Source organism: Amblyraja radiata, chromosome 7, assembly GCF_010909765.2.
Source record: "Amblyraja radiata isolate CabotCenter1 chromosome 7, sAmbRad1.1.pri, whole genome shotgun sequence".
NCBI lineage: Eukaryota > Metazoa > Chordata > Chondrichthyes > Rajiformes > Rajidae > Amblyraja > Amblyraja radiata.
Genome location: NC_045962.1, coordinates 8690911 through 8708812, shown reverse-complemented (window position 1 = coordinate 8708812; position 17902 = coordinate 8690911). Strand labels below are relative to the sequence as shown.

Sequence of the window (17902 nt, the reverse complement as noted above, 5' to 3'; positions counted from 1 at the left end):
AAACTGCGCTAAACCAAACTAAACTAAACTGTGCTAAACCAAACTAAACCAAGCCAAACTGCACTAAACTAAGCTGCACTAAACTAAACTAAACTAAACCAAACTGCACTAAAACCAAACTAAACTAAACTAAACTAAACTAAAGTAAACTAAAGTAAACTCAACTAAACTAAATTGCACTAATCTAAATTGCACTAAACTGCACTAAATTAAAACTCTTTTCTGTTGTATTAATTCCAGATCATCGATGGCCGCAGCACAAAAAACATAAACACGGCGTTCTTGCGATCGAAGATTGGGATTGTTTCTCAGGAGCCGGTGTTGTTTGACAGCAGCATCGAGGAGAATATTAAATACGGTGACAACAGCCGGCAGGTCAGCATGGACGAGGTGATCGCTGCAGCAAAGAAGGCTCAGCTCCACGACTTTGTCATGTCCCTGCCAGAGGTATGGCTACTTCCATTCCACACCTCAACGGGGAAGCAGGAAATACTTTATTATCTTGCAAGTTGCAAAGGCAGCTGAAAATCTTGGGAGTTTGTACGTTCTCCCCGTGACCTGCGTGGGTTTTCCCCGGGTGCTCTGGTTTCCTCCCACACTCCAAAGACGCATAGGTTTGTAGGTTAATTGGCTTCTGTAAATTGTCCCTGGTGTGTCGGATATGCTAGAGTATGGGGTGATCGCTGGTCGGCGTGGACTCAGTGGGCTGTTGTATCTTTAAAGTCTAAAGTCAAAAGGGAAGGTATTGGTACTGCAATAAAAAAAGGAACTGCAGATGGAAGTTTACACCATTGACACAAAATGCAGGGGTAACTCAGCGGGTCAAGCAGCATCTCTGGAGAACATGGATGGAATCTGAAGAAAGTCGAGAGAAGCCACCCCAGCCACTGAGTTACTTCAGAACTTTGTGTCTATTACTGCAAGTAGCTTACGGCATTTTTGCTGCATGGTTATAGTCATAGAGTGATACAGTGTGGAAACAGGCCCAACTTACCCACACCGGCCAACATGTCCCAGCTATACTTGGCCCACCTGCCTGTTAGTACACCAATGTTAAGCGTGGCACAGTGGTGCAGTGGGGAGAGCTGTTGTCTTGCAGTGCGAGGGACCCAGGTTCGATCCTGATGTGTGTGGAGTTTGTATGTTCTCTCTGTGACCGCGTGGTTTCCTCCCACATCCCAAAGACGGGCAGGTTTGTAGGATAATTGGCCCTCTCTAAATTACCCCTAGTGTGTAGGGAGTGGATGAGAAAGTGGGATAACATAGAACTAGTGTGAACGGGTGATCGATGGTTGGCGAGGGTTTGGTGGGCCGAAGAGCCTGTGTGTTTAGTTTTGATTACTGCCACGTACAGAGGTGCAGCGAAAAGCTCTGTATTTCTAAACTAAACTAAACTAAACTAAACCAACCCGAACTAAACTAAGGTCTCGAACCAAAACGTCACACATTCCTTCTCTCCAGAGATGATGTCTGTCCCGCTGAGTTACACCAGCATTTTGTGTTTATCTTTGATTTTAACCTAAACTAATCTAAACTAAACTCATCTAAACTAAACTAAACTAAACCCAAGCCAACTAAACTAACCCAAACTAACCCAAACTAAACTAAATTAAATAAATAAATGTACCTACCCCAATAAGAAGGCTGTGGATTGAATTGACTTTAATGAGCAGACGGGATTTTCTTTCCACTCCCAACCGAGAAACAGTGCCGCCATCCTCAGTGGGAGTTGGTCGGGAATTCTGTGCCCTTGTCTCTGGGACCGCATTCAGGGACCAGAGTGTAGACAACTGATCCAGGCCGTACTTACATTACAGAGCAATGATGCGCCTCAGTGATTCTGAACTAACATAATTCTGCTCCTATCATAAGTGATAGGAGCAGAATTAGGCCATTCGGCCCATCAAATCGCCTGCCAACTCCTAACCGTTTCAGAAAGGAGCATATTTCACTGATGTAACACCTCCACAAGTTTCAGATCACATCGGTACGCCCTTGTGAATTTGTGTTGTCGCTTTTACAATAATCTTCCATTACTTGATGCACCAGGCTCGTGTTAATATACACACATTTCATATGTTCATAAGTCATAGGAGCAGAATTAGGCCATTCCATCGAGTCTACTCTGCCATTCAATCATGGCTGATCTATCTTTCCCTCTCAAGCCCATTCTCCTGCCTTCTACACATAAACTCCTGACACCCGTATTAATCAAGAATCCGTCAATCTCCACTTTAAAAATACCCAATGACTTGGCCTCCAGCGCCATCTGTGGCAATGAATTCCACAGATTCACCACCCTCTGGCTAAAGAAATTCCTCCTCACCTATTTCCAAAGTTACGCCCTTTTATTCTGAGGCTGTGTGCCCTCTGGTTATTGTTGAACTCAGTGAAATGTACTTGTGTGGCAACATGTAGAAGCAAGGAATTGCAGGTGTTGGTTTACACAAAAGGACACAAAGCGTTGGAGTAACTCAGCGGGTCAGACAAACCTGTTCGGGTCTTGGGCTGGAATGGACTCAGGCTCATCTATTGCGCATCGGAGAGCAATTCATAGTCAATGGTTGGGTCTACTTCAACACAAAGTACTGGAAGGAGTCAACAAGTCAGGCAGCATCAGTGGAGCGAATGGACAAGTGACTTTGAAGTGCTCCCCCTCTCTTTAACAGCTCCCATTTCCCTCTTATCCCACGTCTTTCCCCTCTACCCTCTGTCCCCATCCACCCACATCCCTCCCTCCGGCTTTACCTTTCACTCCTCCTCTTCTCTCCTTACCTGACACCATTTTGTCTCCTTTTCACCTCCAGCCTTTGTCACTTACTCCACCGATCACCTGTATCCACCCATCACTCGCCAGGCTTTGTCCCGCCCCCACCTCTCATTTCCTGCTTTCTCCCCCCTACTCAGTACTCTTCCAGTCTGAAGAAGGGTCCAGACCTGAACCGCCACCTGTCCATTCCCTCCACAGATGCTGCCTGACCTGCCGGGTTCCTCCTTCTATGTGGAGTTTGCATGTTCATTGTGTTTTGCTGACCATGAGGTTCTGTCGTCCTCTCTCTCTCTCTCTTAGAAATACGGCACCAGGGTTGGGGCCCAGGGCTCGCAGTTGTCCCGTGGGCAGAAGCAGCGTATTGCCATCGCACGAGCCATCGTCCGTGACCCAAAGATCCTGCTCCTGGATGAGGCCACGTCTGCGCTCGATACAGAGAGTGAAAAGGTACTGGCAAACAAAGTAGCGAGTTGGTTGGGTAAAGGGTTCCCCTTTTACCCAGGGTAGGGGCATCAAAAACAAAAGGACAACCAGTCATTGAAAGTAGGCATGCAGGTGCAGCAGGCAGTGAAGAAAGCGAATGGTATGTTAGCATTCATAGCAAAAGGATTTGATTATAGGTGCAGGGAGGTTCTACTGCAGTTGTACAGGGTCTTGGTGAGACCAGACCTGGAGTATTGCGTACAGTTTTGGTCTCCTAATCTGAGGAAGGACATTCTTGCCATAGAGGGAGTACAGAGAAGGTTCACCAGACTGATTCCTGGGATGGCAGGACTTTCATCTGAAGAAAGACTGGATAGACTCGGCTTGTACTCGCTAGAATTTAGAAGGTTGAGGGGGGATCTTATAGAAACTAACTAAATTCTTAAGGGGTTGGACATGCTAGATGCAGGAAGATTGTTCCCGATGTTGGGGAAGTCCAGAACAAGGGGTCACAGTTTAAGGATAAAGGGGAAGTCTTTTAGGACTGAGATGAGAAAAACATTTTTCACACAGAGAGTGGTGAATCTCTGGAATTCTCTGCCACAGAATGCAGTTGAGGCCAGTTCATTGGCTATATTTAAGAGGGAGTTAGATGTGGCCCTTGTGGCTAAAGAGATCAGGGGGTATGGAGAGAAGGCAGGTTCAGGATATTGTGTTGGATGATCAGCCATGATCATATTGAATGGCGGTGCAGGCTCGAAGGGCCGAATGGCCTACTCCTGCACCTATTTTCTATGTTTCTATGTGTTTAATGTGAGAGGGGCAAGATTCACTAGGGTTGAAACTATCAGGCAATATACCACAAGGACCAAGGTAACAATATGTACAAAAGAACGAAGAGTTATATGATTTGGAACGGCACGGTGACCTAGCGGTAGAGTTGCTGCCTCCCAGAGGCAAAGATCTGGGTTCAATCCTGACTACAGGTGCTGTCTGTACAGAGTTTGTACATTCTCCCCGTGACCCGCGTGGGTTTTCTCCGGGTGTTCTGGTTTCCTCCCACATTCCAAAACGTACAGATTTGTAGGTTAATTGGCTTCAGTAAAGATTGTAAATTGTCCCTAGTGTTCGTAGGACAGTGTTAGTGTGCGGGGATCTCAAGTTGGCGCAGACTTGGTGGGCCGCAGGGCCCTATTTCCGCGCTGTATCTCTAAACTGATCAAAAACTATAACTATGGTAGACACAAATGCTGGAGGAACTCAGCGGGTGAGGCAGCATCTATGGAGAGAAGGAGCAGGCATCTCGGGTCGAGACCCTTCTTCAGTATAATGGGTCTATAAAACTCTAACTACATCTTTTATCTTTAAACCATCTATCGTCGAAAATACGTTCCTCGAAATGTGATCTTCTCCACACTCACACCTTTTGACCATTTAATTTTCATTCTCCTTGTGTGACTCCCCTTTCCTGGGACCCCTACTGTAAATACACATTGCTTGGTGCAGAGTTAGAGTCACCCTTCTGCAGAGTTAGAGTTGGCCCCACTCCTCCATGATACCCCATCTAACCCTGTCGCATTTGCCCGCAGTTATAGACAATAGACAATAGACAATAGGTGCAGGAGTAGGCCATTTGGCCCTTCGAGCCAGCACCGCCATTCAATGTGATCATGGCTGATCATCCCCAATCAGTACCCCGTTCCTGCCTTCTCCCCATATCCCCTGACTCCGCTATTTTTAAGAGCCCTATCTAGCTCTCTCTTGAAAGCATCCAGAGAACCTGCCTCCACCGCCCTCTGAGGCAGAGAATTCCACAGACTCACCACTCTCTGTGAAAAAAAGTGTTTCCTCGTCTCCGTTCTAAATGGCTTATTCCTTATTCTTAAACTGTGGCCCCTGGTTCTGGACTCCCCCAACATTGGGAACATGTTTCCTGCCTCTAGCGTGTCCAAGTCCTTAACAATCTTATATGTTTCAATGAGATATCCTCTCATCCTTCTAAACTCCAGTGTACAAGCCCAGCTGCTCCATTCTCTCAGCATATGACAGTCCCGCCATCCCGGGAATTGACCTTGTGAACCTACGCTGCACTCCCTCAATAGCAAGAATGTCCTTCCTCAAATTAGGGGACCAAAACTGCACACAATACTCCAGGTGTGGTCTCACTAGGGCCCTGTACAACTGCAGAAGGACCTAAATTCCCTAAAAAAATAGCCTAAATTCCTCTAAACCAATCCTTCAAAATCATTAAATGTTGTTATAGTTCCAGCCTCAACTACCTCCTCTGGCAGCACATTCCATACACCTTCTGTGTGAAAACGTTACCCCTCGGGTTCCTATTAAATCTCATTCCCGCTCGCCTTAAACCTATGTTCCCTGGTTCTTGGTAAACTTTGACAGCCTTCCTCACAGTCGGCGAACCCAGCAATCTTTGTGTCATCTGCAAACTTACTAACCAACCCCGACTGTGTTTTTGTGCGAGTTATTAATATATATTACAAATGGTAGAGATCCCAGCACAGATCCCTGCAGAGCTTGACTTTATTGAAAGTTGGCGTGCAGGTACAGCAGGCAGTGAAGAAAGCTAATGGAATGTGGGCCTTCATAACAAGAGGATTTCAGTATAGGAGTAGAGAGGTTCTTCTGCAGTTGTAAAGGGCTCTGGTAAGACCACATCTGGAGTATTGTGTACAGTTTTAGTCTCCGAATTTGAGGAAGGACATCCTTGCTATGAGGCAGTGCAGCGTAGGTTCACGAGATTGACCCCTGGGTTGGCGGGACTGTCATATGAGGAAAGATTGAAAAGACTAGGCTTGTATTCACTGGAGTTTAGAAGGTGAGGGGGGATTTTATAGAAACATATAAAATTATAGAAGGACTGGACAAGCTAGATGCAGGAGAAATGTTCCCAATGTTGGGCGAGTCCAGAACCAGGGGCCACAGTCTTAGAATAAAGGGGAGGCCATTTAAGACTGAGGTGAGAAAAAACGTTTTCACCCACAGTTGTGAATTTGTGAAATTCCCTGCCACAGAGGGCAGTGGAGGACAAGTCACTGGATGGATTTAAGAGAGAGTTAGATAGAGCTATAAGGGCTAGTGGAGTCAAGGGATATGGGGAGAAGGCAGGCAAGGGTTATTGTTAGGGGACGATCAGCCATGATCACAATGAATGGCGGCGCTGGCTCGAAGGGCCGAATGGCCTCCTCCTGCACCTATTGTCTATGTGTCCATCTATGTAACTCCACTGGTCACAGCCCTCCCCCAGTATAACATCCTTCCACCACGGCCTTCTCTGCCTTTGTCAGCAATGCACAGCGTTGTATTGCCAACTAAGGTACAAAAGTGAATTATTTTAACGTGTAATATTTAATATTTTAATCATACTGCATGGAAACAGGCCCTTCGGCCCAACTCGCCCATGCCAAGCATGATGCCCCATCTATGCTAGTCCCATTTGCCAGCGTTCGGCCCATATCCCTCTAAATCCTAGATAGACACGAAAAGCTGGAGTAACTCAGCAGGTCAGGCAGCATCGCTGGAAAAAAGGAATTCAGACGTCTGAAGAAGGGTCTCGACCCAAAACGTCACCCTTTCCTTCTTTCCAGAGATGCTGCCTGGCCCGCTGAGTTACTCCAGCTTTTTGTGTCTATCTTCGGTTCAAACCAGATGTGCAGTTCCTTCCCACTCACAAGGTGCAAAGGTTGTCTGTGAAAAGTTGAATGTGTTCTCTTGAGTTTAGATTGTCCAGGATGCTCTAGATGAAGCCAGGAAAGGACGGACTTGTATTGTCATCGCGCACCGGCTGTCGACTATTCAGAACTCGGATATCATTGCAGTCATGTCTCGAGGAATCGTTATTGAACAAGGATCTCACGGGAATCTCATGGCGGCTAAAGGGGCTTACTATAAACTTGTCACGACTGGAGCCCCCATCAGCTAAATAACGTCAAAGCAAATCCACAATCTTTATTCAACCACTTCATAAGACCATAAGTGACGGGGGCAGAATTAGGCCATTCGGCCCATCAAGTCTACTCTGCCATTCAATCATGGCTGATCTATCTCTCCTTCCTAACCCCATTCTCCCACTCAAATGCACCTTGCTCAAATGCCCTTTCAAATCTTGTCACTACTCCAGTTTTCTTCTCCATAAAGTCCATGGATGTTAAATGCTGCAACATATGTTGTACATTTTTTTTAATGTCTGTTTATCTTTAAGTAGAATTGCTTTGTACATTGTGTCAGAACTTTAAAAATCTAGCAACACAATAAATGAGTTCTGCTCGCATGAGTCAGTAAAATACAGTTTTGTTTCTCTATAACTAACGCTTTCTAACTTAACTGGAATTAAATATAAGACAGTTGATAATTGTTTGAAGCATTTCAATGACACAGAACAAATTACAAACATACCTCAAGTAATACCTCAAATAATGACAGTTTTGTCAAAGTTTTATGAATCTAAAATAAAAAACAGTAGACCATTGTCCAAACTTGCCGAGTTGTCAGTGTTTATGTCTCTGATTTTATGACTATCCCACCTTTTGCCAAAGGTTTATGCAGTCTTGGGCCGGATACAATATTTGCGGCACAGTGGCAGAGTTGCTTCCCCACACACTGGGTTTGATCCTAACTACAGAGGCTGTCTGTGTGTGGAGTTTGCACGTTCTCCCAGTGACCTCGTGGGTTTCCTCCTGGTGCTCCGGTTTCTTCACACGTCCCAAAGACGTGCGGGTTTGTAGGTTAATTGGCCCTCTGTAAATTGCCCATCAGTGTGTAGAGAGTGGAATGGGTGATCGATGGTCGGCATGGACTCGGTGGGCCGCAGGGCCTGTTTCTGTGCTGTATCTCTAAATAACAAAACAACACTAATAATAATAATAATAATACATTTTATTTATGGGCGCCTTTCAAGAGTCTCAAGGACACCTTACAAAAATTTAGCAAGTAGAGGAAAAACATGTAAGGGGAATGAAATAAATAGTAGAGACATGACTAGTACACAAATTAAAGACAGAATTCAATTCAAAACACAATATGAGGCAATTCATGCACAGATGAAAAGGGAGGGGGACGTGGGGCTAAGGATAGGCAGAGGTGAAGAGATGGGTCTTGAGGCGGGACTGGAAGATGGTGAGGGACACGGAATTGCGGATCAGTTGGGGGATGGAGTTCCAGAGCCTGGGAGCTGCCCTGGAGAAGGCTCTGTCCCCAAAACTGCGGAGGTTGGATTTGTGGATGGAGAGGAGACCGGCTGATGTGGATCTGAGGGACCGTGAGGGTTGGTAGGGGGAGAGGAAGTCAGTGAGATATGGGGGGGCCAGATGGTGGAGGGCTTTGTAGGTGAGGATCAGGATTTTGTAGGTGATCCGGTGGGAGATGGGAAGCCAGTGAAGTTGTTTGAGGACTGGAGTGATGTGATGCCAGGATTTGGTGTGGGTGATGAGTCGGGCGGCTGCGTTCTGGTCCAGTTGGAGTCGGTTGATGTAGGTGGAGCTGATGCCAAGGAGAAGTGAGCTGCAATAGTCCAGTCGGGAGGAGATGAAGGCATGGATGAGTCTTTCAGCAGCGGGAGGTGTGAGAGAGGGTCTGAGTTTGGCGATGTTGCGGAGATGAAAGAAGGAGGTTTTAATGACATGGCGGATGTGAGGCTCAAGGGAGAGGGTGGAATCAAAGATCACCACTTCCATGGTCCCCACAGGTTCAATCCCAGGCACTCTCCTCTTATAGAGTCTTATAACTTGGTCACAGGGCCTTCAGCCCAACCTGACTATGCCAACCAAGATGCCCCAATCTACACTAGTCCCACCTACCTGTGTTTGGCTCGTAGCCCTCTCAGCCGATCCTACCCATGCATCTGTCTAAATGTTTTTAAAGCCTTGTGATAGTACCTGCCTCTTCCTCATCCCGATCCTCCTCTGTGTTCTGTCACCTGGAGCCAAGAGGCAAGAGAGTTTAGTGACCAGATGTGAAGGCAATAGTACAGAGATTCTTACTTGCTGCAGTTTAACAGGCCCATAAACGTAATAAATGCACTGATAAATATACAATCAAGAATTCATTAATTAATTCATCATCGTTGAAAGTATTAGCGACGCAGTGGTGCTAGTTTCACACCGGGAACGGTGACAGACACACCACACATCTCCGTCCTCCAGTTCCTGCGGACATCCGCCGCTGGAAGTATCGGATTTTAGTGTGTGTGCTTCATCATCATTAACAACCATATAACAATTACAGCACGGAAACAGGCCATTCGGCCCTTCAAGTCCGTGCCATCATTCCTTACAATGCTGTGTACGACAGTGATCGCAACTTCTACTGAAGTGTGGATGGCCGTTGGCTCGCTAGGAGCTCATCCGCCCTTTGACAGGTCTTGTTTTTGGCGGGTGTGGACGTGGCGCCGACGGACGAGAAACCGAAGCAAAGAAGTGGAAGCCAAATATCCGACTGGAAATGAAACCGTACTAAGCAACTAAGCAAAAGGTGGGACGCCTAAAAGCAAACTAACCGAAAGGCTGTGTCGCCTAAAAGCAAACTCACCGAATGGCCGCTCTGCCGAAACGCCAACTACCCAAAAGGAAGGAGATTGAGAAGCTCGTGTCGTGGTGTCGAGACAACAACCTTTCTCTCAGCATGACAAAGGAGATAGTGATGGACTTCAGGAAGTCGGAACATATACCCCAGTCTACATTGACAGCACCATAGTAGAGATGGTTGAAAACTTCAAGTTACTAGAAGTAGATATCACCAGTAACTTATCCTGGACTATCCACATGTGTATTTTTACAATACTACACACAATAATGTGACAAAGGGGTCCAATTCCAAATTCCTTCAAAAAAGTTGACAAGTATTTTATTGGGTTCATGACTAACATAGTATCAACAAAAAATATAAGAAAAGATAGCATATTGAAGGCAGGTTTCCGAAAATGGCATCAGAATACACTTTGTGTAACAGTTGTAGCGTGGTGTCCACCAGTGACAACTGGGATTAGAGCGGCCTTTCCTGGAGACCGGCCCAGAGCTTCAGCAGCAGGCGCGGACTTCCATCGTGGAGCCAGAAGAAAGGCTCCGACCGCCGGCCTGCTGATTTTAACATCGTGAAGCCACGGTCTGCGGAGCTTCTAGCTGCGGGTGTGGAGCGGACTTTACCAGCCAGGGATCCCTTGCCGGGGATCGCCGGAGAAGAGCTCCGACTGCTAGCCTTCCTGTGGCCTATAACATCGAGAAGCCGCGGTATCCAGTAAGAAAGTGGCCGATTCGAGCACTCCAAGTGTGTTCCATCCATCCCGACGTCGGAGCTTCGATCATCCCGACGAGAGGGCCTGTACATCGGGCCGTCCATAGTGGCGACTACGGAGGGTCAAGGCCCCAAATACGGGAGAACAAAAGGAGGACTGACTGAACTTTATTGCCTTCCATCACAGTGATCACTCTGGTGGATGTCTATGTTAAGTTCTATCGTTTTTTTGTTGTGTTGCGTTCTTTTAATTATATGGTTGCATAGTAACTTACATATCACTGTACCTTAATTGGTGCATGTGACAATAAATGTGAATCTGAATCTGATTCTGAATCTGAATCTGAATACCACATGGAACATTAAAATTGCAAACACCGTTTCCACTTCATTCACCTGATCATGTAGTAGAATACTGCATCTGTCTGAGTGGATACCGCAACGTGCGTTACACATCATGCACACAAACGTACGTTGCGGTGGACACTAAAAGGTTTGGTGTCCCAGAAAACGAACGTTACATTATTAACGAAATCCAAACATTTTCACCAAAGTGATCTAAATGGTACATTACCTTCTGGATTTGAGCAATATCGATGGCCGATGATTCGTCAGAACGTTTGATTTGGGCTGATTTTTTAGTAAGTAAAATGTCTCCGTAACGGTCGTTGCGGAGCTTCCCGAAGTTGATACGAAGGAATGAAGTTAGCGACTTGGTCCGTACGAAAGGTAAACGAGAGACAGTGTGTTGCCAAATTGAAGATTGGCTCGGTTTCTTCGTTTTGATGACCAATTTATGTCCCAACAATTTTTTTTAAATTGGTTTATAAAAGTCGGAAAATATCTCGTAAACGGTCGTTACGTTATTGACACCACCATGTTTTTAATATATTAAATTGGAAAATAAGAAAAAATAATTAACTCGCCCAAAAATCGCTACTACCATAGGATACATCATTGGGGTTTGGGAAAAGCATTAGAGGTTTGGAGCCTCCGTAGTTTAACTTACGGACGTACAGACCCCGATAATGGTCGTTGTGACAATGGACATCAAGCACAACGACCGTTACGGGATCTGTACTACCTTTATGTTACTGTATTTATCTCCTGGTATTGATGAAGATATTTCATAGAAAATATAGAAAATAGGTGCAGGAGGCCATTCAGCCCTTTGAGCCAACACCGATCATTATCAAACTCGATCATTATCAAACTCGATCATCTTTCCCTCGATCATTATCAAAATGTATATGTATGAGGGGCCATATGAAGTTTATTTATGAATTAAATATTCATGATTAAATGTGGCAGCGTTTTTATGTCACATTTTTGGTGTCCTAATTGGTGTTTAAAATGATGAAGTTTTGTCTGTCATGAAAAAAGTTTTTGACTTTTGGTCTTGAAGTTATCTAATTTATATCTGTTATTTATGAAAGCATCCAGAGAACCTGCCTCCACCGCCCTCTGAGGCAGAGAATTCTACAGACTCACCACTCTCTGTGAAACAAAGTGTTTCCTCGTCTCCGTTCTAAATGGCTTACTCCTTATTCTTAAACTGTGGCCCCTGGTTCTGGACTCCCCCAACATTGGGAACATGTTTCCTGCCTCTAGCGTGTCCAAGTCCTTAACAATCTTATATGTTTCAAAGAGATCTCCTCTCATCCTTCTAAACTCCAGAGTGTACAAGCCCAGCTGCTCCATTCTCTCAGCATATGACAGTCCCGCCATCCCGGGAATTGACCTTGTGAACCTACGCTGCACTCCCTCAATAGCAAGAATGTCCTTCCTCAAATTAGGGGACCAAACCTGCACACAATACTCCAGGTGTGGTCTCACTAGGGCCCTGTACAATTGAAGAAGGACCTAAATTCCCTAAAAAAATGGCCTAAATTCCTCTAAACCAATCTTTCAAAATAGTCCCAGCCTCAACTACCTCTTCTGGCAGCACATTCCATACACCCACCACCTTCTGTGTGAAAACGTTACCCCTCGGGTTCCTATTAAATCTCATTCCCGCTCACCTTAAACCTATGTTCCCTGGTTCTTGGTAAACTTTGACAGCCTTCCTCACAGTCGGCGAACCCAGCAATCTTTGTGTCATCTGCAAACTTACTAACCAACCCCGACTGTGTTTTTGTGCGAGTTATTAATATATATTACAAATGGTAGAGATCTCAGCACAGATCCCTGCAGAGCTTGGCTTTATTGAAAGTTGGCGTGCAGGTACAGCAGGCAGTGAAGAAAGCTAATGGAATGTGGGCCTTCATAACAAGAGGATTTCAGTATAGGAGTAGAGAGGTTCTTCTGCAGTTGTATAGGGCTCTGGTAAGACCACATCTGGAGTATTGTGTACAGTTTTAGTCTCCGAATTTGAGGAAGGACATCCTTGCTATGAGGCAGTGCAGCGTAGGTTCACGAGATTGATCCCTGGGTTGGCGGGACTGTCATATGAGGAAAGATTGAAAAGACGAGGCTTGTATTCACTGGAGTTTAGAAGGTGAGGGGGGATTTTATAGAAACATATAAAATGTTGGGCGAGTCCAGAACCAGGGGTCACAGTCTTAGAATAAAGGGGAGGCCATTTAAGACTGAGGTGAGAAAAAAACGTTTTCACCCAGAGAGTTGTGAATTTGTGAAATTCCCTGCCACAGAGGGCAGTGGAGGACAAGTCGCTGGATGGATTTAAGAGAGAGTTAGATAGAGCTATAAGGGCTAGTGGAGTCAAGGGATATGGGGAGAAGGCAGGCACGGGTTATTGATAGGGGACGATCAGCCATGATCACAATGAATGGCGGTGCTGGCTCGAAGGGCCGAATGGCCTCCTCCTGCACCTATTGTCTATGTGTCTATCTATGTAACTCCACTGGTCACAGCCCTCCCCCAGTATAACATCCTTCCACCACGGCCTTCTCTGCTTTTGTCAGCAATGCGCAGCGTTGTTTTGCCAACTAAGGTACAAAAGTGAATTATTTTAATGTGTAATATTTAATATTTTAATTATACTGCATGGAAACAGGCCCTTCGGCCCAACTCGCCCATGCCAAGCATGATGCCCCACCTATGCTAGTCTCATTTGCCAGCGTTCGGCCCATATCCCTCTAAATCCTAGATAGACACGAAAAGCTGAAGTAACTCAGCAGGTCAGGCAGCATCGCTAAAAAAAAGGAATTCAGACGTCTGAAGAAGGGTCTCGACCCAAAACGTCACCCTTTCCTTCTTTCCAGAGATGCTGCCTGGCCCGCTGAGTTACTCCAGCTTTTTGTGTCTATCTTCGGTTCAAACCAGATGTGCAGTTCCTTCCCACTCACAAGGTGCAAAGGTTGTCTGTGAAAAGTTGAATGTGTTCTCTTGAGTTTAGATTGTCCAGGATGCTCTAGATGAAGCCAGGAAAGGACGGACTTGTATTGTCATCGCGCACCGGCTGTCGACTATTCAGAACTCGGATATCATTGCGGTCATGTCTCGAGGAATCATTATTGAACAAGGATCTCACGGGAATCTCATGGCGGCTAAAGGGGCTTACTATAAACTTGTCACGACTGGAGCCCCCATCAGCTAAATAACGTCAAAGCAAATCCACAATCTTTATTCAACCACTTCATAAGGCCATAAGTGACGGGGGCAGAATTAGGCCATTCGGCCCATCAAGTCTACTCTGCCATTCAATCATGGCTGATCTATCTCTCCTTCCTAACCCCATTCTCCCACTCAAATGCACCTTGCTCAAATGCCCTTTCAAATCTTGTCACTACTCCAGTTTTCTTCTCCATAAAGTCCATGGATGTTAAATGCTGCAACATATGTTGTACATTTTTTTTAATGTCTGTTTATCTTTAAGTAGAATTGCTTTGTACATTGTGTCAGAACTTTAAAAATCTAGCAACACAATAAATGAGTTCTGCTCGCATGAGTCAGTAAAATACAGTTTTGTTTCTCTATAACTAACGCTTTCTAACTTAACTGGAATTAAATATAAGACAGTTGATAATTGTTTGAAGCATTTCAATGACACAGAACAAATTACAAACATACCTCAAGTAATACCTCAAATAATGACAGTTTTGTCAAAGTTTTATGAATCTAAAATAAAAAACAGTAGACCATTGTCCAAACTTGCCGAGTTGTCAGTGTTTATTTCTCTGATTTTATGACTATCCCACCTTTTGCCAAAGGTTTATGCAGTCTTGGGCCGGATACAATATTTGCGGCACAGTGGCAGAGTTGCTGCCCCACACACTGGGTTTGATCCTAACTACAGAGGCTGTCTGTGTGTGGAGTTTGCACGTTCTCCCAGTGACCTCGTGGGTTTCCTCCTGGTGCTCCGGTTTCTTCACACGTCCCAAAGACGTGCGGGTTTGTAGGTTAATTGGCCCTCTGTAAATTGCCCATCAGTGTTTAGAGAGTGGAATGGGTGATCGATGGTCGGCGTGGACTCGGTGGGCCGCAGGGCCTGTTTCTGTGCTGTATCTCTAAATTACAAAACAACACTAATAATAATAATAATAATAATAATACATTTTATTTATGGGCGCCTTTCAAGAGTCTCAAGGATACCTTACAAAAATTTAGCAAGTAGAGGAAAAACATGTAAGGGGAATGAAATAAATAGTAGAGACATGACTAGTACACAAATTAAAGACAGAATTCAAATCAAAACACAATATGAGGCAATTCATGCACAGATGAAAAGGGACGGGGACGTGGGGCTAAGGATAGGCAGAGGTGAAGAGATGGGTCTTGAGGCGGGACTGGAAGATGGTGAGGGACACGGAATTGCGGATCAGTTGGGGGAGGGAGTTCCAGAGCCTGGGAGCTGCCCTGGAGAAGGCTCTGTCCCCAAAACTGCGGAGGTTGGACTTGTGGATGGAGAGGAGACCGGCTGATGTGGATCTGAGGGACCGTGAGGGTTGGTAGGGGGAGAGGAGGTCAGTGAGATATGGGGGGGGGGGGGGCAGATGGTGGAGGGCTTTGTAGGTGAGGACCAGGGTTTTGTAGGTGATCCGGTGGGAGATGGGAAGCCAGTGAAGTTGTTTGAGGACTGGAGTGATGTGATGCCAGGATTTGGTGTGGGTTATGAGTCGGGCGGCTGCGTTCTGGTCCAGTTGGAGTCGGTTGATGTAGGTGGAGCTGATGCCAAGGAGAAGTGAGTTGCAATAGTCCAGTCGGGAGGAGATAAAGGCATGGATGAGTCTTTCAGCAGCGGGAGGTGTGAGAGAGGGTCTGAGTTTGGCGATGTTGCGGAGATGAAAGAAGGAGGTTTTAATGACATGGCGGATGTGAGGCTCAAGGGAGAGGGTGGAATCAAAGATCACCACTTCCATGGTCCCCACAGGTTCAATCCCAGGCACTCTCCTCTTATAGAGTCTTATAACTTGGTCACAGGGCCTTCAGCCCAACCTGACTATGCCAACCAAGATGCCCCAATCTACACTAGTCCCACCTACCTGTGTTTGGCTCGTAGCCCTCTCAGCCTATCCTACCCATGCATCTGTCTAAATGTTTTTAAAGCCTTGTGATAGTACCTGCCTCTTCTTCATCCCGATCCTCCTCTGTGTTCTGTCACCTGGAGCCAAGAGGCAAGAGTGGCCAGATGTGAAGGCAATAGTACAGAGATTCTTACTTGCTGCAGTTTAACAGGCCCATAAATGCAATAAATGCACTGATAAATATACAATCAAGAATTCATTAATTAATTCATCATCGTTGAAAGTATTAGCGACGCAGTGGTGCCAGTTTCCAACGGGAACGGTGACGGACGCACCACACATCTCAGTCCTCCAGATCCTGCGGACATCCGCCGCTGGAAGTATCGGATTTTGGTGTGTGTGTGCTTCATCATCATTAACAACCATATAACCAAATAACAATTACAGCACGGAAACAGGCCATCTCGGCCCTTCAAGTCCGTGCCATCATTCCTTGCAATGCTGTGTACGACAGTGATCGCAACTTCTACTGAAGTGCGGACGGCCGTTGGCTCGCTAGGAGCTCATCCGCCCTTTGACAGGTCTTGTTTTTGGCGTGTGTGGACGTGGCGCCGACGGACGAGAAACCGAAGCAAAGAAGTGGAAGCCAAATATCCGACTGGAAACGAAGCCGTACTAAGCAACTAAGCAAAAGGTGGGACGCCTAAAAGCAAACTAACCGAAAGGCTGTGTCGCCTAAAAGCAAACTCACCAAATGGCCGCTCTGCCGAAACGCCACCTACCCAAAAGGAAGGAGATTGAGAAGCTCGTGTCGTGGTGTCGAGACAACAACCTTTCTCTCAATGTCAGCAAGACAGAGGAGATAGTGATGAGCTTCAGGAAGTCGGAACATATACCCCAGTCTGCATTGACAGCACCATAGTAGAGATGGTTGAAAACTTCAAGTTACTAGAAGTAGATATCACCAGTAACATATCCCGGACTATCCATGTGTGTCTTTTTACAATACTACACACAATAATGTGACAAAGGGGTCCAATTCCAAATTCCTTCAAAAAAAGTTGACAAGTATTTTATTGGGTTCATGACTAACATAGTATCAACAAAAAATATAAGAAAAGATAGCATATTGAAGGCAGGTTTCCGAAAATGGCATCAGAATACACTTTGTGTAACAGTTGTAGCGTGGTGAAAAGACACATATCGACGCAATGGCCAAGAGAGAACACCAATGCCTCTACTTCCTCAGAAGGCTTAGTCGGATTGGCATGTCCCCAACAACTTCTACAGATTTGCCCTAGAAAACATTTTATCAGGATGCATCACAACTTGGTTTGGGAACAGCTCCATCCAAGATGGCATGAAATTGCTGAGTTTTGCCCGCAGCCCAGACCATCACACAAACCAAACTCCCTTCCATTGACTCCATCTACACCTCACGCTGCCTCTGCAAGGCCAGCAGCATAATCAAGGACGAGTCGCACCCCGGTCACTCCCTCTTCTCCCCTCTCCCATCGGACAAGAGGTACAGAAGTGTGAACACGCACACCTCCAGATTCAGGGACATTTCCTTCCCGGGTGTTATCAGGCAACTGAGCCATCCTACCACAACCAGAGAGCGGTGCTGAACTACTATCTACCTCATCGGAGATCCTCGGACTATCTTTAATCATAAATTCTAGGTGCAGAAACTACTCTGCCATTAAATCAATCTATACCTCCCTACTAACCCTATTCTCCTGCCTTCTCCCCATAACCCATGACATCTGTACTGATCATGAATCTATCTATCTTTACATTATAAATATCCATTCCCGGCCTCCACAGCGCCGCTCCCGGGAGGCCGCGGTGCTGCAGTTGCTGGGGTAGAGGACAGCGCCGCCCCAGGGGTCCCGCGGTGCTGCAGTCAGTGGTGGGGGGGAGACAGTGCCGCCCCCGGGGGTCCCGCGGTACTGCAGTCAGTGGTGGGGGGGTGATAGCGCCGCCCCCGGGGGAGCACGGTACTGCAGTCGCTGGGGTAGAGGACAGCGCCGCCCCC

The 17902-nt window shown here is 46.1% G+C and overlaps 1 protein-coding gene across 5 annotated transcripts in view; it reads left to right on the top strand.

Moving 5' to 3' along the window:
• abcb11 (ATP binding cassette subfamily B member 11) overlaps window positions 1-7686 on the top strand; it is an 83502-nt gene extending 75816 nt beyond the window's left edge. For all 5 annotated transcript variants that reach the window (XM_033023661.1, XM_033023662.1, XM_033023658.1 and 2 more), the window contains 3 exons: window positions 241-447; window positions 3071-3217; window positions 6933-7686. In XM_033023661.1, the coding sequence (XP_032879552.1) occupies window positions 241-447; window positions 3071-3217; window positions 6933-7133 (555 nt within the window). In that variant the 3' untranslated portion in view covers window positions 7134-7686. The remainder of the gene's footprint in view (window positions 1-240; window positions 448-3070; window positions 3218-6932) is intronic.
• Window positions 7687-17902: the final 10216 nt, after the last annotated feature.